This window comes from Acipenser ruthenus, chromosome 8 (genome assembly GCF_902713425.1).
Source record: "Acipenser ruthenus chromosome 8, fAciRut3.2 maternal haplotype, whole genome shotgun sequence".
NCBI lineage: Eukaryota > Metazoa > Chordata > Actinopteri > Acipenseriformes > Acipenseridae > Acipenser > Acipenser ruthenus.
This window is the reverse complement of record NC_081196.1, coordinates 5,237,972-5,258,581: the sequence shown is the minus strand read 5'-3', so window position 1 is coordinate 5,258,581 and position 20,610 is coordinate 5,237,972. Positions and strand designations below refer to the sequence as shown.

Sequence of the window (20,610 nt, the reverse complement as noted above, 5' to 3'; positions counted from 1 at the left end):
AGTGAATTCATTTAAATGTTTGCAAGTCCTTCAAAGTGTAGTGATCAGGAGTTTCAGTACAACAGGCAGAACACATTGAATTTAAATCTGTGTTTTTAGCTTTCTGTAATGCCAGTAAGTTTAGGACTTTACACACGGGCACACTCCATTCATCCTACGTCAGGTCAAATAATGCTCTACTTGCCCCTTCGACAAACACCTTAAAAGGAAAACTAAATTATACAACTTACAATGAAGCAAAACTTCTCTGGTCTCCATGGAAATGTTCGGTGGTACCTGTCCCTTGAAGTAAAGCAGCATACAAGCGCCAGATGCCTGCGCTACTACCATCTGAGTAAACAGCCTAATCCCCGAGGCAGCCTCCTGTTCACTTCAGCTCCAGCAATGACCTTCAACCCTGTGTAGTATTCCCACTGAACAGCTGACTTCTAATTCATCTCAGTGATTGGTACTAATGGGCTTACTGGATCCAACTTTCCGTTTATAACGGAGATAGACTTTTCAACCAGGAACAGTGTTAAGTTTAAAAAACTAGGTAACATTGAGATGACCACTCATGATTGCTATTCGTTCATGAATCAGCTACTGGCTCAGTTAGGACAGTGCAGTGTGTATAGTTTCATGCTCTTGCAGCCTGAGGATTAAGCACAACACTGGATCCCTACAGATTGAATGGTTGCTGGTTCTCTAAAAGTGTCACGGACGTTGCAGAACATTGTAATTTTACACAAAATGGCTGGTGGCAAATCAGAGTTCTCTCTTCAGCCACTACTATTGGAAGACCGAGACAACTGAAACATGCCTATAACAGAGCAGCTTTTTCGTGCACTGAAAGCACTGGAGAAATCTTGGTAGAATGTTGGGCTGTTGATGGAGTAGAGTAAAGATGACTGCCGAACAGATTAAGATCAGATTAAGGGGTGGGGAGCAGTAACTCTGTGCAACAGTGCAGTGAAGGTGTCTCTAACATTGCAACCGCAGCTGAAATGGTGAGCACACAAACTAACCACAGGGTATCAAATGATGCGCTTAAAACACCAGTAAATGAAAGCAAAGGAACTGAAGTACTCCGTCAACTTCTGAACGAAATGAGATACTGAGATACACTTCCCACCCCACCGAGGCCATTTCTCCACATGAACAGTTGCATTATCAACATGAACTGCACTTTTGTTGCATTTTATTAACAGCCTACCATTACCACAGAGAATAACATTAATTAACAAATAATATAAATAATACACAAAACTAAAACCTGGCTTTTGTTCTGCCTTCGTAAAACTATTTTAAAAAGTTGAATAACATACACATAGGCGTGTGTTTTGTCCATATCTTACATAATGTATTGCCACGGGACCAGATAAAAAAAATACAACATTGTTCTTGACAGTTTGAAATGACATGCACATTGTGAAAGGTACACTGCACCTTCATTATCACAGTGGCTTTGCCATTTTAATAGGATTTAATGCAACTTAACAGTACAGAAGCCGTGTGTCACAAATAGTGTGGCGTGAAAAACATTTAATGAGGGAGCAGTGTGCTGGAAGGGTTCAGAGACATTCCTCGGCTAAATGTATGAACAAGTGACAGCATTAAAAATCTAATCATCGCTTTACTAAAGAAAAAAATCGGAACTTCTTTATTTATTCATTTATTTATTTGTAGTTACTGGTTAACATCTGGTTAATGCAACGCAATGAATTACAGTATTCACAGTATTGGCTCCTTGCAATGTGTAATCTTTAATACATATATCGTTTTTACCTGGTCGGATGAATAAGTCATGTAACTGCAGTTAACAAACAAGGGTCTCAGAAATGAAAAGGTACCGTCCACGTGGAGTAGGAGGGGTGGTACTACATTAAAGATTAAATGATTAAACATTATCCAATTGTTAAACATTTAAAAGTTTAACTAAACTAGGTGTAAAGTGTAGATGTAAAGTGCAAGGGTCATTTATTTAATGTTTAATATTAATTCAAATTCATATACACATGAATGTTGCAGTAATTTACAATATAAAAAAGTAACAGCACTGAAGGGTCTGGGTACAAAATCCAAAACATTTTAAATAGATCAAGCAGGTTTATATTAAACAGAATGCACACCACTAACACAGAGTTACAGTATATATAAGCCTAATCACTATGGTATTTTCCCATGATCAAACAAGTAAGCTTATGAAAAAAAAAAATACACTGAGTGTAAACATTATAATGGAAACTAAACCATAGCTCCTTGAAGATAATTTGAACCACAATATACCCCCTTATGTATAAATTATGTAAAAGATTAGAAAGATTTATAATGCGTTATATGGGTTTATCACTCTGTTCTAGCCATGTTAGCAAGCATTACATTGGTACCAGAGCTATTTAAACTACAGTAGGAGTGGCATCCAACAGCTAGTGTTTGGGATCAGCTTCGAGAGGAATGCTAGTGATGGAGTGAGGCCCAGTATGTTTTTTCTTTACATTCCTGAGACAGAGATCTCTGGTATGAACGACTCGCTGCAAACACAGACCAGCTGTAACATGCCTAAAACTAAATTATGAATCTAATTTAACAGACCTGGGAAGATAGTGGTGCATCAGGGGGACAAGATTATTATTTATATATATATATATATATATATATATATATATATATATATATATATCACTGTCACCGGCTGTAGGTTGTGTCATGATAACATGCAGTACAGTGTAACCTAGATTCATGATAACATGCAGTACAGTGTAACCTAGATTCATGATAACATGCAGTACAGTGTAACCTAGATTCATGATAACATGTAGTACAGTGTAACCTAGATTCATGATAACATGTAGTACAGTGTAACCTAGATTCATGATAACATATAGTACAGTGCAACCTAGATTCATGATAACATGCAGTACAGTGTAACCTAGATTCATGATAACATGTAGTACAGTGTAACCTAGATTCATGATAACATGCAGTAGTGTAACCTAGATTCATGATAACATGTAGTACAGTGTAACCTAGATTCATGATAACATGTAGTACAGTGTAACCTAGATTCATGATAACATGTAGTACAGTGTAACCTAGATTCATGATAACATGCAGTACAGTGTAACCTAGATTCATGATAACATGCAGTACAGTGTAACCTAGATTCATGATAACATGCAGTACAGTGTAACCTAGATTCATGATAACATGCAGTACAGTGTAACCTAGATTCATGATAACATGTAGTACAGTGTAACCTAGATTTCATTTTCAAATGTAAACCCCATGCCATTTATCCAATAGAAATGATCTTAGGAAAGTTCCTGTTGCTGTTTTTCTTTTCCAGCAGTTCTAACTCCCACAAGCTTCTGGAACTCCCCTGTCCATCGATCAGGTTACAAAATTACACTTCGGAATGCCAATCTTTCACGCAGACTTGGCTCAATAACAGTAAGTTGGCTCCAGTATGTTCATGTGAACTTGCTAAAGTCTTTATAACATAATTGCAAGTTTGATTGATGATGATAAGAATTTGCAGAGAATACTCTCTAAACTGCTCCAATCAAATATCGTACTAAATAGCTATTATAATTAAGAGTTGCAGTAATTATAGTTCAAGGTATCCTCGTCAATTAATCAATCCAACCACACATTACATTTTCTGGTTGTTAAGGGCAGCTGATACTGTTCAATTCATAAGGAAAACCCCTTGATATTACCGTTACTAGATTGGGAGCAACACATGTGGGTCCTGGAGCAGTGTTATTACAATCCCAGACACCAGAAGAACTTTTTTCATATCAGCCCCCAACATGTACCAGATCAAACTTCACCTGCCTTGGCTGGAATTAAGACTTGCGTAGATTCTTTCATTACATGGTGTTAAATAAAAGATCTAAATTATGGTCATATAGGTTTTTTCATTATGTCTCAATCCAAAATTTCTAGGTGATGCAAAACTTTTGGGCATCGCTGCCTCCCTGATTCTGCCAAGCCCGTGATGGCGGTTTTTCTTTAAAAAATGATATTGTTTGCGATTCTGCCATTATCCTCGACATGGCCTCCCTGGTCCTACCTTAGTTCTCTGCTAACACTGGAAGGGTTTTTTTGCTAGGTACAGTAGCTTTCTGTCCAATGTTGATGCTCAGCTTTCTCTTTCATATAAGTGCAGGGAAGGATAAATGAATCCTGAAACCTCTTTGACAGTCACGTGGAAAACTTGGTATGAAGCAAGGTAAATCAGCATGTGTTGAGAGACATTTTTCACAAAAGTAGTTTAAATCAGATTTGTGAGAGATGAGTACAAAAAAAGACCAATGACCACATTCCACATTCCTCAATGTGCAAAATTAACTACGACAGGTCTTTGTGTGGTTCTGTTTAAAACTACACTAGAAGGCAGTGATTTAGTGTGGTTGCAGATTGAAGCACCACAGAATTTAGAAAACTACATACACATCCTTCCATAGGTTTCAGTCTTGTCTAATTTGTTAACAATAATATTTAGACCTGTTCCCAAGACATAGCCATTAAGTAACCAACCACAAGCCATAAAGCATGCATAGGCAGGTCAGAATGAACAGTGGGTTCATTTGGGGTGCACTGAAAATCACACATCACTTTTCCCCATCACATTCCGCACATGCAGCCCACTACGTTTCACAGAATGAATTTAGTAATGTTGATTTATCTGCTCTTTCCAAATGGTTTGTAAAAAGTAAAACATTTTACTGCAAGTGTGTATCTACACTCTAGTCAAAAGCATTTCACACACTAACTTCTACCATTTGATGTGTTCCAGTAAACAGTGTTTATCAACTTTGACTGCTATTCTGATGTAACACAAATAGAATAAAATATTTCCCAATGACATACTATCACAGCCACAGATGTAATACCGGCACAAAGAAATCAGTCTATTAAAAAAAGAAACATTTCCACTTTAATCCTTGTTCTCCAGTTTGAAAAACTGTGCTGCAACAGATCCCTCCCTTTAGCACTAATAGTATTTATACAGGTAGTGAACAAAAAAATGGAAACACCAATGTAAAGTCACTTAATAGGGCATTGGGCCAATATGGTATCCCGCTCTGTGGAATTCTCGGCGGACCGTTTTTGATGAAACTGGCCACTCGCGCCCCAGGTTGAAATTTGCAGTCAATTGATCTGCAGTTGCTTGCCTGTTTTGCCTTGCACTTCGAATTAATGCACGGATATCACGATCCTCGAGTATGCTCTTCGGCCCACTGTTGCCCTTTGCTGATGATGTCTTTCCCTCGGAGTTCCATGCCGACATCACCTTAGACACCGTTGCTCGAGAAACATCAGCAAGTTGAGCTGTCTTGGTCACTGAAGCTCCTGCCAAACGTGCCCCAACAATCACTCCTCTTTCAAAATCACTGAGGTCTCCTCTTGCAGCCATGCTAGCCATAATTATAGGCAATCAGGCCTGTCCAGCATTTTTATACATGACCCTAAGCATGCTGGGATGTTATTTGCTTAATTAACGCATTAGCCACACCTGTGTGGAAGCCCTTGCTTTCAATATACTTGGTGTCCCTCATTTACCCAAGTGTTTCCATTTTTTTGTTCACTACCTGTACATAACAGCAGTACCTTCAGCTCAAGTCCTACAATTCAGCTTTTAGTTTTTGGGTTACTATTTGATAAAGATCAAACAAAGTCAAACTTTTCTCTTCAAAGTAGAAACTCATTGCATAGGCATTGAAAGCTCCATGGCACCAACTAGAGCATACAAAAACCATTAAAGATTTGGTACAACTACCAATCAATGAAACATCCAGTTTTCCGAGACCCCTGTAAAAGCAGAACTTTCTTTAAAAACAATGGTTATGTAGGGTGCAGAACACATGAAAAGGTTGAAACTGTAATGAATCTCAGCCCACAGGTCCTAAACGGCATCTTATAATCTACAACCATGCTCATCCAAAGCAGCCCAGTCCGACCTGCACTCATTAAACAGGGTGATAAAAATAAACTGCTCAATTACCAGTCATTTAAGTTGATGATTTAAGTGCTGTCATTGCAAATGTGTTTAAAAAATACATTATAGAATTTTGGGACATGAAATATAATGAATTAGATAAAAAAAAACAAGTTATCTGCTCCATCTACCTATTAAGATTGTATGTCACAATAGCACTAGCTACATTTCAAGAACTAAATGCCTGGCGGGTGGAGATGGTGCATACTTCTGGTTAGATCTGAGTATAAAAATGTGGCAGCTTGATAAGTAGTAAGAGAGAACAATTAAAAGTCAGGAGATCCTGGAATTGTATTTCAGCTGGGGAGGGCATTCAAGCAAAATAGAATGTGACAGCATGTGAAATATGCATGAGAGTTTATTAGTGCTCAAGGCTGTACACTACCCCTTAGGTTAGCTGATGTGGAAAACATTAGCCATATTCTCCTCAATTAACATTTCACTGGGACAACATGCACCCAATCCTGTAAGGAAAATGAACATCAGTAATTGAATACATGATTAATGCACCTGGCCTTCATTTTCTCAACACAAGTCCTCCACAGGAGCTGAATTTGTGACTTTCTTGAGGATGTCTTCATTACTTGCAATTTCATTCATTTCCTAGTCACCAGGTTGTCCTTTACAGACACAGTTGCTAATTGAGGGTGTTTGAACAGCCTGGTAGCCAGTAAAAGGAAAGGTTTCTGCATGACTGTATCAGTATCAATAACATGTGATGAGGAAACCTGGCAAACTGGGTGACAGAACCAGACCCTGCTCCATTAAGAGCACTGTACACCAGATGAACCCGCAGAGCTTTTCCCACCACTTTAGAGGTTCTGAATTCGACACTTGGCTTCTGTCACCAAATATCACTTGTTGCTTTTGCCTACTGTTTTGCTGACCTCAGATGCCTGCCACTGCTGCTGAAGGCTTGCATATTACAGTTGAATCAACTATTTTTGTGCAAAAGAATAAGTCTTCTGGCTTCTGCGGACCATTCACTTGTATAGGGTGTGAAGTTTCTGCCACTAACTCACCATAAGCATAGAAATGCTTCCTCTGCATTCATCTGTCATTTGACACATCAGTTTCATCCCTTTCCTGCTGCCCAGTATGTACGTCGCCAGCAGACGTATCTTCCCCCTTATCAACATAGAGGGGTCTAGTCAACCCCATTGTTTAAATATTAAATAAGGACCAAACCTCTCAGTATTACACCTAGGAGACACGCAGCACACACTGTTGGAGAGGCTATGGTTTTCTCAGTGCTCCCTTGTTCGAATAATTTTAAGCATCGCAGTAGTTAGATCTGCCTCAGTTCAGATCAACCGAATAGACCCCAGTCTTTTTTCTGGTGCCCAAACTAAAAACTTTGATTACACCAGACTGCACCCGCCACCTCCACCCCCACCCCACACACCCCCAAAGCTTTCACTCTGCTGTAAGGTATGCATCAGCAGCTGTTTGCATGCAGATTTACAAATTGTGTTTCCATGGGAACCAGGCTATGCACCTAGGGAGATTCAAACTCACACAATGCATATCAGAAAGGGATTTTCATTTTTTTTTTTTGATTTACGTAACCGGTGGGTGGTGTGGGTGATGCGTGGGGCTCATCCCTATAATCTCAAGGATGCCTGCTTCTTTTTTTTTCTTTTTAAGTTTCCAGCTAGGCCTCCCCCACAATCATAGAGTGGCTGTCAATCTGCACTCTTACAGGAGGAGTAGCATGCCATCTTTATTCAGATCACTCACTATTCTCTCCATATAACATGAATATTTGGAATATGAGTAGAATCATTCAGTGATTCTCTCTTCCTCTCTGAGCCATGCTTCACTTTGACAACACAATTCTGCTGCCCAAAGCTCATTAGCTCTTCTATAGCATTCCAATTGCATTCAGGATAATGAATGCATCGTATTTGGAAGAGGGGAAAAAACAAACCCTGGCGAGATTTACAGTGTTATTACATGCAAATAAAATATGTCCTATTGAATTCTAATGAACCATCACCAATTCACTATAAGCTGCAAATACAGGAAGTTGTATTCCTGTTCTGACTCTTATTTATATGAATGTCCACTGATGGTGCTGCACATTGCGACTGGAATACAAAATACTGATATTTTGGAAGATTGAGGGAACTATGTGTGCTGTAGGAATTGCATGATTTGATATATTATAAAAGTAAATGGAAGCAGAACTTTAATGAAGAAAAAAGCTGTGCTAAAGGCTTTTCTAAGCAAGTGTTAGCTCAAGCACTTCTAAGTGTTTTTTTCTTTATTTTTTTATCATGAAATAACAATCAACTTGTGTCAAAATGCATATAAACTTAGATATTGTGGTAAAAAAAAAACAATACATCAACATTAATGTCCAGATTTCAATGCTTCATATTTCAAAGACAACATGTACAGTACATACACCGCCAAAAAAGTGACAACCAATCTGTGCCTTCTGCCATTCCCTTTTACTCTGAATTTAATCCTAAACAGAAGGCAGGTATCAAACCTGAAAACATGGATCAAATTGCCCTGCTCCACTGATGAACCCAACCACTGCAATGAACCAAGCAGCTCTCATTTAGGACCTTGCTTTTTAACATTAGGTGTGCTTTGCTATTCTCTCCCGATTCACGTTCCTTATGTTAGCTCATCTCGGAGGTAGTGTTTCATGTACTCTCTCTCTCTATCTTCTCCCTTAAGCCTGCCAGGAAGTCACAGATACAGTGCAGCATAGTAATGGGTTCCCCACTGCTACATTAACATCTGCTGCTTGATTCCACAACAGGGGACCCAATCATATACAGTACTATCCTGTACCTCTAAGATATTTCCTAGACCAGCTTTAGAATCAATTATAAAGTGAAAGAGAATACTTGAAGCTAGTGAAATGTAAAACAGCAAATCGCATGTAGAATGCAACATTTTTCCACACTGCATTGAAGATTAACTATTTGCCTCATTGCCAAATAAACTCTGCATTCTGCCAGTCTGCTTACTGCCATCCCCTAATTTCTAAAGTAACCAGAAGGCAAAGGATAAAACTGAATGGCTCATGTGAAGGATTAATAGTAAGCAGCTGCACTGATTCAAACCACTGTGCCTGTTATAAAAATTAATCTGTACTTTGGCTGCTCTATGTTAATTTGTCTCTCTGTATAAGGTGCACTTATAATTATACCATTATGATGCCTGGTATGTTAAAAATGTGAAACCCTTAAAGACTTGGATCGTGCAAATGTGGCTGAGGGTGATTTCAATTATTGTCTCCTGTTGGTCGCAAGACTGATATATGAACCAGCCTTACAGATTAGGTACTGGTAAATGCTATTCTTCATGATATTCAGCACTATCCCTTGCTGCTATAAATGTATAGCAAATGACACCCTCCACAGGAAGAAGCTACAGTATGCACTGCCATCTGGAGAATTGAATTGTTCTGCAGTCTTACTTTAAATCTAATTATTTGACTATAGAGCAGTATTTTAGTGTAATAGAGTAACTAACATGTTTTCTAATTAATATTTGCCACAATACCACACATTCAGAATGTTTCCTCAAGGCCCTCAAGCATTGCTTAAGTGCTGTTACCTCTTCAGAATATACAGACTTGGTATTAAACGTGTGGAGCTCTTCAGTGAGGTGGTTCTTTCCTTCGGCACACTTTTTGTCGGGAAGTTATTGAGTTAATCTCTATTTAGGTTTGTATATCTAGTCTGTTTTATGGTGAAGGGTGGGTTATGCTTTGGGGGATTTTAGTTTGGCCAAGGGCCTAGCTTCCTTCCCCTCAGTGTGTCAACCTCTAGAGGTGATGGCTCAGAATCAGCAGGGCACAGACTCTTGGAAGCTGCCATTTCAAAGATCCAGAGATAAAAAAAATCAGGCAGACGGGGGATGATTAAAATATTGTATATATAAGCCTACTGAATCAAATGGATATTCGTTGTGGTAAAGAAGATTTAACATGAATAATAAAAACACCAGCACTAAGAGATGGACTTCCTTGCAAGCAGGATACCGAAGCAAATTTGACTGAACTTTTAAAAAGAGAACGTTGCTTTGTGTGACAAAAATCATTCATTCAAACATTTGTTTTATAATTTCATTACAAAAGTCTTTTGAAACATACTGCGTGACACAACCTATACAAAAGGCTAAGCTTAATTAACGTAGGGATGAAGTAACCACACTCATATGCACATACAGTAATTAGCACTTAAGAGGGTTTTGTCAAGAAACCACTGCTTGTCACAAAGTGATGGAGATGTAACCATTTTTGTAAGACCTTCATTGCCTAACATACTTCAGGGCTTTTCTGTGACACTGGGCTTCTCAGCAGCATATTTCAGTTTCCATAGCAACAACTAAGCCTGAGCTTGTTATTTTAATTTCGAAAGTCTACTGCACTTTGTTCCATTTTTGGCAAAATTTGAGACTTCAGACAAAGTAACTAAAGGAAGAAAAAAACTGCCTTGGATATCCTGAGGGTTTCCTTTTTATAAAATGGTTTAACATAATGATTGCAAATTGATATAAACTCCAATAGCTAGGTAAGTTTGCTAATATCTTGTGGACCCAGTCCTTTTCACCAGCACTAAAAGCTAATTGAGGATTGAAACTTTTAATAGGATCTGCTGTACAGAATAACACTCCAGTCGTCCCACTGCAGGACGAAATGGTGATTTTGCTATCTGAGATTAGTAACAAGTTTTGGGGTAACTGCTGAGAAGCAGCTGAAAGCTTATACGTTACTGCACACGGCTCCGGACAAATCAACACGAAAATGTTGCTGAAGTGCGGCCAAGACTTTACCTGTTTAGACAGGTTTACTGTAATCCTAACCAGGACCTGCCACTGGTCGAGTCTGAGAATGGGGAGCTGAACTTTTATGAAACCGAACTCGGTGTCAGACTTCTGCAAGTCTGAGATGTAAAAACAGCAGCTTGCCCCCATTGGGTACAATGGCTGATTGAAAAGCAGTGGATTCACACACAGTCAGAGCACAAACATTTAAAAATCCTGATTTCTGTCTTATAGTAAAAACAGCGGAATTTATAAAAAGAGAAATTCATTTGATTCAAGCTTTCACACAGGTTTTATGAACGAACAAAAAAAATCTCTGCACTGACTTTCTGATGCAGTGTGGTTTTGCACCACACCACACCGCCACTTCACATGCAATGCAAGAGCTCAGGGGCACAGCACGCTCTACACCTGCATTGCAGCAGTTACTGTAACACACAAATAACAGCAAATAAATAGCTGTATCATGTGCCGGCAAGCATGCAATTCACTTATGTTTTGCGATTGCAACCAGACATGTATTAATGATTTTACGGAAAAAAAAGCCAAGTGAGACTTCCTCTTTAACCATGATGGCTCAAGAAAAGCCTGTACTATATGGAGTAGTCCCAACTGTACGGTCAGCAGTCACATTACTGTAGTAGTCAATATGTATTGTCAGTAGGTCACAGTCATAGCACACTTCACAGCTATCCCACACACACAGTGGTCAATAATCTCAATTAGCCGGATGCCAGCAGGTCACACTGCATGCTCCTGGAATCCTGTTTTATTCTTGCAGTGGTGTTCAGTCAAAAACTGTTGTTACACAGTTTCTCAGTCATTAAATCAACATAGGAGTGTTTAAGAAAAGCTTTTCGTTAACTTTCAATGGGTAATTTGAAACGTTATTGGCTCATTTATGTGATTCATATTCATGCCTGTGGGCCAAAAAAAACTGTATGGAAGAAATAAGGAAGATGAGACACACAGGGTGTATCTTTTGTGACGGTAAACACTGGACTTCCACATTACAGTTTAAAAAATGTATTGCCCCAAATGAAGTGTTAAAATTCTTAAAAGAACCCCCAACAAAGTTAGGAACCTAAATTGAGAATTGTGAAATGTTGGCAGTGTTGCTAATCTCATATTGGGTTTGCAGGTGGGGAGTGAAACAGAAGGTGTAAGAAATACTTTTCTTTTGCTTTGAAAAATCTCTTAAGGGACAACACTATTCTTTCCAGCTAGGCCTCCCCCACAATCATAGAGTGGCTGTCAATCTGCACTCTTACAGGCAGTGTAGCATTGTAGCTGGAATCAGTGAGTGTAATAAAGTGGAGGGGAAAAGGAGGGAAAAGGAGTCAGCTGTATTACTGCAATATTGCCACAAGATGTCACTCTTTACACATTCTACAACTGATCATCTCGTACATAAATTATTTCGAATTTTGCAGATTACAAAGGTGTAACAAATCAAGGGGAATAAAAACATATAATAAATGTACAGCTAAAGCAGTCTGACGTCAAATTACAGCAATACTAACAATGTAACATTATTCAGCAGGTTTCATTCGACTTTATGAAGCAAAATGTGTTCATTCTATAGGGTAATGCAAAACGTCTGGCCACAGCGGTACTTGTGTACACAGTACCTCTACCAGCAGCACCAGTTTTCGTTTGAGTGCTACATGTATCAGCATGTATTATGCCATTATGCCTCTCACAGGTCATGTTCAGCACAGGAATTAAAGCTCAGCAGCTGTATTTTATTACTGATGCAATTTTTGCCACTCCATATGCTCTGATGATGTTTGTAAAAGCTTGACCCCAATTTAAAAACAAAGTAAATAATGCCACATTACAATTGGTTTTACGATAGCTCAGTTTGCATGCCTTACTTTCAGGTAGTCTTGCACCTCCTAGGACACCTCAACTGGGCTGTAAAATTGTCCCCACCCCTTCAACGCCTTCTTTACATAACCAACCAGCTGAATCTCCTAAAAACAAACTGGAAGGATGTTTGACAAACATAGCAAATACTGGCAAACTCATACACACGATATAGTCCTTACTGCTGATCTAAATTCAGCAAAATATTTTTATACAATTACACATTCAATTTTGTTACTTTTGCAGCTTTTTAAAAACTAAAAGCTCAGAGTCATCTAGATCACTGGAGGGAATAATCTGTACAATACATTTTATAACCAACCTTACTGATAAATCATTCATGCAGTTGAGGAAGTTCCGTTTCCCATCTCTTCCATTTCAGGGACAGGTCTTCCTCTGGGTAGAGGATTTTAATTACAATACTAAAAACACACTCCCTGAGGAAGGGTTGTCTCTGAAACAAAGGAACTGAGACAGACCATACTGAATTCTGCTGCAAATGACAATGGCCAACTAAACGTATCTGCCAATGACAGACTGGAAGTACAAACTGAGGATCTAGCTGGGAAACACAGTCAGTTGTGATTTCATTATGTACTATAGTTTGATACTGATCACCATTCTGAAGAGTGCTGCAGCAAAGACGGTGAGACATCACAAGATATTTTCAATAGCTTACATGTGTACACTACATAGATACTCTTCCAGGTGATTCAAGAGAGGGATACTAAACTAGATGAAACAAGAGCAGTTGTCATTTTTTTTTTTTACCAAATGCTTGATAAGATGATTACATCTATTTCAGGGGGTTTTATTGAGATGCATACATAAAAAGTCTCTATTTGACAGATTATATTGCAGAAAGCTTCCCTTTAAAGTGGTAGAAAGCACTCTCCTTAATGAAAAAAGTGTGATAAACCAAATCTCACAGATTCCATTACAAATAGGGGATGATGGGTTGATACTCTGCAAAAGCTTCAAGCATTCAAAGATATTTTTTGTCAAATACCTCAAGACCAAAAAATAAGTGAATAATACCAGAAGCAGATGTAACAAATGAATATTCAGAGTTGTTCCCATCAATGTTTTTTCTAGACAGTAGCTGCGGTATAGGCAGTGAATACAGACCTGTTGACATTAAGCTAAACACAACATCATTACCTCTCCATTTATGAAAGCTTGACTGCTGAATTACGTTCTTTCAAGGTTCCTGCCAAACTGCAACACATACTGTAGGCCTAAACCATTTTGCTTCACTACTGCACTTACCATAAATGACTTTTAAGGGCCATCTTATAAACCACCTTTCTCTTAGATGGAGCAGTTACTCTCAATACAGTCATAAATAGCAAAAACAAAACACACGCTTCACAAAAACAGAACTTCAGTCTGTCATTCATACAAGCTGAAGAACTTGGGTATATATAGTATTCTCAAAAGCATACATATTATGTGATCCAGAAAGAGCCTTACGATGATTGTTTTTGAGTAATTTCTTATTAGTTTTATACTGTTAAAATTTTTTACCATCTGAAAATGGGCATTTGCCTTTCCACTGCCCAGTGGTCTTTTATTTACATGTTTTGTTGCTGAAGCAGAGAGCTTTCTATGAATCTGATCTCGTACAAAACTCATAAACACAACAAACAAAGCAAACTGTGGAAGATGTTGACAGACATTTGTAAGAAATTATAATTTGTGTCCAATTATAAATTTTTCCCCCTATTTTCTCCCAATTTGACTCAAAGATTCAGTGGGCGTCCTCCGATCCCAAGCCCAAGCCAGCTTCCTTTTTCACCCAGGAACTCGAGAGTGAATGTCAGCGAGCTACCGAACTCTGGAGGACAAAGGCCAGCCATGCAGGTGTCCACTCTGAGCTTACCTGGCGCCTGGCCAGCAGGATTTGCTATAGAGCGATGAGGAGAAACAGTCCCTGCCGGTTTTACCTCCCTAATCCACGGGAGCGCCAGAGCTAATGCGACCCTCCCTTTAGAGTCCCCAGCAAAGACTGGCCTACTTTGCACAGCCAGGACCCGAATCTGCGCTGTACGACTCACCCAACGCACCACATGGCTGCGCTTCTTCTGCCAGGTGAGCCACTTGGGGGACCCCATCATTAAATTTTTAATGAATGCCAAAAGACGCTTACTGAGAATCTGGATTTATAGTTAGAATGACTAAGACTCAAAAAAGCCAAATGTCTTGCCCACAATGCCACACTGTTAAAAAGAGGTATTTTTGGTCGGTCAACTGATTTGACTCGTAAACATTATGCTTAGTACTGTTTAGCTAGAAATCGACAGGTGGGTGTGGCTGTATATTTGTATATAGGAAACTTCCATCACACATACGAAAAAAAAACTATCAGGGAATATGTAGGGTAGAAGAGCATAGCTTATGTAAAAATGATGTTTCTGTGTGTCTGTATTGTAAATGCTGATATGCCCTGCACTTTGATTTGTTGTAACCCCTGTATTATTATTTAGTCATTTAGCAGACACTTTTATCCAATGACTTACAGAGACTTGGGTGTGAACAATGCATCACAACTGCTGCTGCAGAGTCACTTACAACAGGACCTCGGTTTTATGTGTAAAGACAGGGCACAAGGAGGTTAAGTGACATGCTCAGGGTCACACACAATTAGACAGTGTCTGGGATTGAACCTGGAACTTCCTGGTAACAAGCCCCTTTCGTTAACCACTGGACCACCAAGCCTCCTATATGGGGTTCTAATATTGCTTTTCACAATACAAAAGCAAAACAATCTTCATTAAGGCAAGCAACATGAGATATAAGGCTGTCAACCTTGTCACAGTAAGCCTGCTTAATACAACCTGAGCATTTTAAATCTTCTGCTCCAACAGATAATCTGCATTCTGCTGCAACACCGCTGTACTGTCCAGTTCTCCGGATTAAGATCGCCTTCTGCTTTGTAACGGTTAACAATGTCATTGTCGTTTTAAAAAGAAGTTTGGACAAATAATACAAACATGAAAATGCAAAACAATAACTGCACAAATTGTACCATTGCACAAAATAGTACCTTTTCTTACCAGCTTTAATATTTTTATAGCAAATGATGGGGGTGGTTACTATACTGAGATGTACTGAATAATAAAATGAATAATAAAATGCACATGAAGCTTGAATTTGTCCCGAACTACTGTTCAAAAAGTTCTAGGTGCAGCTGGGAGAACATGTCAGCATATTAGGGTACTGTCATTATTTATGTTGCAAAGATCAACATTTTACTTTATTTGCAGTATTTTGCAGTATTAATACTATGGTTTATAGCACCAGAAACATACCTGACAAGTCTCTGGGAATCATAATCATATTCTTTAAAAAATATACATGTTACACTCATCGTTAGCCTATTCTTAGAATGAAAGGGAGTTGTAAAATGAGCACACATTTCATAATGTTCAATTTGCGTAAGTTCAACAATCTGTTTCCAATGTTTATTTTCCAACAATAATGTCACTTATTGATCAATATGATCCTGAAACAACAAAATAGGGAGTCTAAAGAGAAAGCCAAAGATATGTCAATTCTTATTTGTCATTCTTCTTTAATGGTGTGCATGAATACACGAAAGCTAATTCCACAATCCTCTGGTCAAACATGTCCGTTTTTGGCCTATAACTTTGCTGTTGTTGGCAAGATGTTTCACATTTTTATATATCATGCCCTGGACTATTTTCCAGATGATAAAATTCACATATCAGTTCGTTCTTGGGTGCACAGTTCTACCTACCTAGCAGTGCTTGAAACAAGCTGCTTTTGAAGATCCCCATCACCCTCAGGATGGCAGTTTTTAGCTGTTGTTCTTCAGGTTTCCTTAGTCTGGTACAATAGTCTTCCAGCAGCACTAAAGCCCGAACTGTGTCTAAATAACAGGAGCAAAACAAGATTTTATGAAAAGAAGTGCCATAATACAACAATAACACATCATACACTGACTGGCCAAAAGAAAATGTATGTGGCTACCTGACGTGTCATGTGATCCACTAGACCAATATAAGCTGTGTTTCAGTTGTTTGAAACTATTCAGTAACAACAATAGGAAAACAAGTCGAGGATCTCTATGACTTCACAAGGGGAATGAGAGTGGACGCATGCGGATTCGGGCAGCCCCTCCACACAGTGATTACACACACCAACGTGTCCCTCAAGATGTTTTTTCCTGGGATTTCAACGCCTGTAGAAAAAGCACCACTGGAAAACACAATCGGGTCATAGCGGATCCACCCTGCAGACAAGTCCCACTTTTTGAGACAAGCAACAGATGTCCTACAGTAGCCTAAATCAGAAACCTTCAACAATGGACAAGTGACATCTGTTTCCACTCAAGCAGTGTGCTCAGTTATGCATTATGTGCTTCAGTCGCAGGTCACCTATTATAAAGGCCCTTTTAGCAAAAACTCCTGCGAGTGTAGCAGCCAAACCACAACATTTCCAAAATCGGCTAAGTAAAAGTCTGCTCAGTGAAGATAGTGTATAGATGTGTGTGGGGTGGAAAAGAGTGCATTGATACATGTTATATACTGCTGGGCACTGAGACATTCCAATCCTTATTCACATTTTATTGAATAACTTGTGGCTTAATGTTGCTGGTGTTGTGAGCACTAGCTGCATCATATACAGTGCTTAAACTCAACCTCTTGTTTGCTAGGAAACACAATAAATGTAAAGTTAGAATCATTAATGTCAGTAAAAAGGGGTACTACTGTTATTGGGTCTCTGGGTGTGGTATATTTCAACAAAACAAGAAAATGATCATAAGCCTTTTTAAGATTAAACCACTGGTAGCGATTATCATTTTTTTCTTTTTAAAGATATAGATATATCTTTTTAAAAAAATACCTGTTCTATCTGTTACATAATTTAGGAATCAAGGCTGGTGTGGCACTTTGTTAGACTGCAAAAAGCTGTACTTAGGAATGAGATCAAGAATCTACTTGGCAGGATTGGTAAGAGCCGTGTATCAGAGAGAGATGTCACAGAAGAGTAGTGCAGACCAGAGGACTCAGCAGATCATTCTGTTAGTAATAAGCAGGGATGGCAGAAAGCTGTATGTGTGTGAGAAAGGGAAAAACTCTCTCATACTGGTTACTGAAAGGTAATGAAATAACTGAAATAATCTAGAAAATGTGCCAAATGAAATATAAAAATGTAACAATTTCATAAAATTGGTTTTTTTTTATTGATTTGATGCTCTTATAACTCACACATTTGTATAAGTATTTACAATTATACATGTAATGTTTATATTTTTCAGCATCCACGTTTAGAACTATACATACATAGGCATTATCTGTTAAGACCTTTATATATATATATATATATATATATATATATATACACACACACACACACACACACACACATACACACAAACACATATTTATGACAAACTTTACACAAAAAGAAGCCTGTTGACTGGACTAGACGATGGAAAACTTGTTGATACAGTTTCAATGGCATCAAGCACAGATTCTATTTATGACAGGGCTACATCTCTCCCCCTGGCCAACAGCTAAAACAAACTCAAAATAGTGGTGGTAATCTTAGCTGTGAAACCTGTGAATATGCAAAACCAACAGAAAATTGACATGACCATCAATTTGGAGCGCTATAACAAACAGTACTTTCGTGTACTCTAATGTCGCCTAAATCCAAAAAGTGCCTTCAAGTAAAAAAAATAAAATATTGCTCAAAAATAAAATGTAAAAAAAGGTTTGTAGACAAGGTACTGGTACAGGGAGCCATATAGGGGTACAGTGATCAATGTGGATGAAGAATCTAGAGCTTTCTATTCTGATTGCTAATGTATCAATAAAGAACAGATGGTACTTCTTCCCCTAAATTAAACAACTCTCTGCTTTGCCACTCAGCTCTTTCTTTCACAGGATAATAGTTAGCAGAAATCGTATCCCTGTGGAGATGGCTAATCGTGTCTACCTTCGTCAGATAAGCGTTTAGGAACATATAAACATATGCTAAATCCTCGAGTGGTTGTAGCTGGTGTTAAATATCTCTTATTAGAAATTAAAATAATTTAGAAATGTTATTAACCTGGAACCATATGTGGGGAATTGCAGGAACAAAAGATTGAGAGTAGAAGTATGAACAAAATATATAACGTGTCTTAAAAAAACAGTGGCTACACCTGCAGGTTTATTCTGGGTGTGTTATTTATCATTTTGGAGTGGAACAGAAGGAATGAGTTTGTGCTACAGTCAAGGCCAACAGGGGACACAAATCTGCCTGCAGACCTACAGTAAGCAGCATCCACATGGGTATATTGTTGAATTTCTAATGCACACAACTCACCTTTTTTTCTCACTGGCATCCTTGCTTTTATTCCAGAGCTTCTACTTTGTTCAAAGCTGATACTCCTTTAAGAGTTGTTCTTAGAATAAAACAATAAACCCGACCCTTTTCAGCACAACATAAAAAAAAAGGTTTTCAGGCACTCTTCCCCACTTTTCACAATGTCAAAACGTGCACTCACACAGAAGGAAACACATGAAGCAGAATTAACAGATTTGAACCAACGGGCACCGGCTCCGGTTTCTGTGCTGACGTTGCAACACAACATGTGACCTTAAAAATAACAGAAATTCAGTGGTTAGCTTCACAGTCTCCACTGTTATTTTGTTTGAAGCAAATTCATTTTTAGTACTTCCATTACAGTAAATGTCTTATCGGGCCTCCCATAACGTTGTATTCAGTCTTTATTTTCCAAGACGACCTCAGGTAACCTCATTGTTAACTTCCCACCGCTTAATTCAAATGAAAAACTTTCCTTGCTCCAAATTGTCCAACATGATGATACCCTGGTTCCAATCACTGTTCTTCGAGGTAATCGCGAACAGCCCACTGCCATGATGTCAATGATCCTCCCATCTGACGAGCGGAGGATTTATAAAAGGAACCCAATCACAGTTACAGTAAACGTTAAAGGCACAGTATACAGTAATTAACGTTACAGCTCCTAGTATGAACAGGGAAAAAAAGTCTCCTGCGGGTACTTAGAATCCAATTTTTGACTAAAGACGCAGAAATGTTGCCCTAAGTTACTTGTTCATAAAGTTAATTGCCAAATTCTGGGTGCTTTTCTGTTAAAAAAAATGCATTGTTATCAAAAATACAAACTTATGTTGTAACGTTAATATTTAGTATAAACGACTAAGAATACGTATTCACTATACATTTAAATAAAGAAAGTTAACTGAATACTCGTTTCTAAGACAGGTAATCACCCCGAAATATCAATTATAATGAAACACATTAAATTCAAATTAAATGTATTTTAATTCAGAAAAAAGTACAAATATATCCAGCATAAAAGTGACGCAACTAAGCAAACGATTTTTTCTTTGTAGTACACGCATGACTGAAGCACTGCAATGTGTTTTATTATTATTATTATTATTATTATTATTATTATTATTATTTAATCTGTAACCAAACATGGTAACACTATATGTTTCACGTTTTTTAGTGTATTTTCGAACTGACTTTACATAAAGTTAAAGTTACATTCTCCATATAAGTACAACCTTCAAATTATCAACACAAGCATTTGCAAACATTATTGTTATTAAGTCTCCAGAACAACTGGATTTTCTATATCATTCTGCTCTATTTCTATGTCAAAATAGACTTGACTCAACGCGACGCCTGTCGGAAAAGACAAAGGTTTGCTGTAATATAATGCAATAATTAAATTAAATTTTGTATCTTACATTTTAATCTTTTTCTTTCATATTATCTTTATTTTTAAAACAAAAAAAAACTGTATTTACTTTCGCATTCCCATCCACGTTACTTGCCAGCCACCTCCTTGGAGCAGGCAGCAGCAGCAGACTCACCTTAGCAACTGAACCGGGGTGACTGACGACTCAAAAGCCAATCTAAAGAGGTTTCTGCAGCATACAGAGTGATTGACCAAT

At 38.2% G+C, this 20,610-nt stretch overlaps 1 protein-coding gene and 1 long non-coding RNA gene across 21 annotated transcripts in view; one reads left to right on the top strand and one right to left on the bottom strand.

The window, feature by feature from the left end:
* The window catches only part of LOC117406103 (disks large homolog 2), a 243,615-nt gene extending 223,063 nt beyond the window's left edge, over window positions 1-20,552 (bottom strand). For 10 of the 20 annotated variants that reach the window (XM_059028236.1, XM_059028238.1, XM_059028243.1 and 7 more), the window contains exons 1-2: window positions 18,986-19,800; window positions 16,407-16,538 (exon numbers count right to left, since the gene is read on the bottom strand). In XM_059028236.1, coding sequence (XP_058884219.1) covers window positions 16,407-16,538; window positions 18,986-19,004 — 151 coding nt within the window. In that variant the 5' untranslated portion in view covers window positions 19,005-19,800. Of the gene's footprint in view, window positions 1-16,406; window positions 16,539-18,985; window positions 20,354-20,463 lie in introns of those variants that run through there. The other 10 variants (XM_059028234.1, XM_059028237.1, XM_059028235.1 and 7 more) reach the window with 6 other exon arrangements.
* Window positions 3,344-15,785, top strand: LOC131737686 (uncharacterized). Its single transcript, XR_009329314.1, has 3 exons — window positions 3,344-3,432; window positions 14,395-14,737; window positions 15,514-15,785. It is a non-coding gene; the product is annotated as an uncharacterized LOC131737686 (long non-coding RNA).
* Window positions 20,553-20,610: the final 58 nt, after the last annotated feature.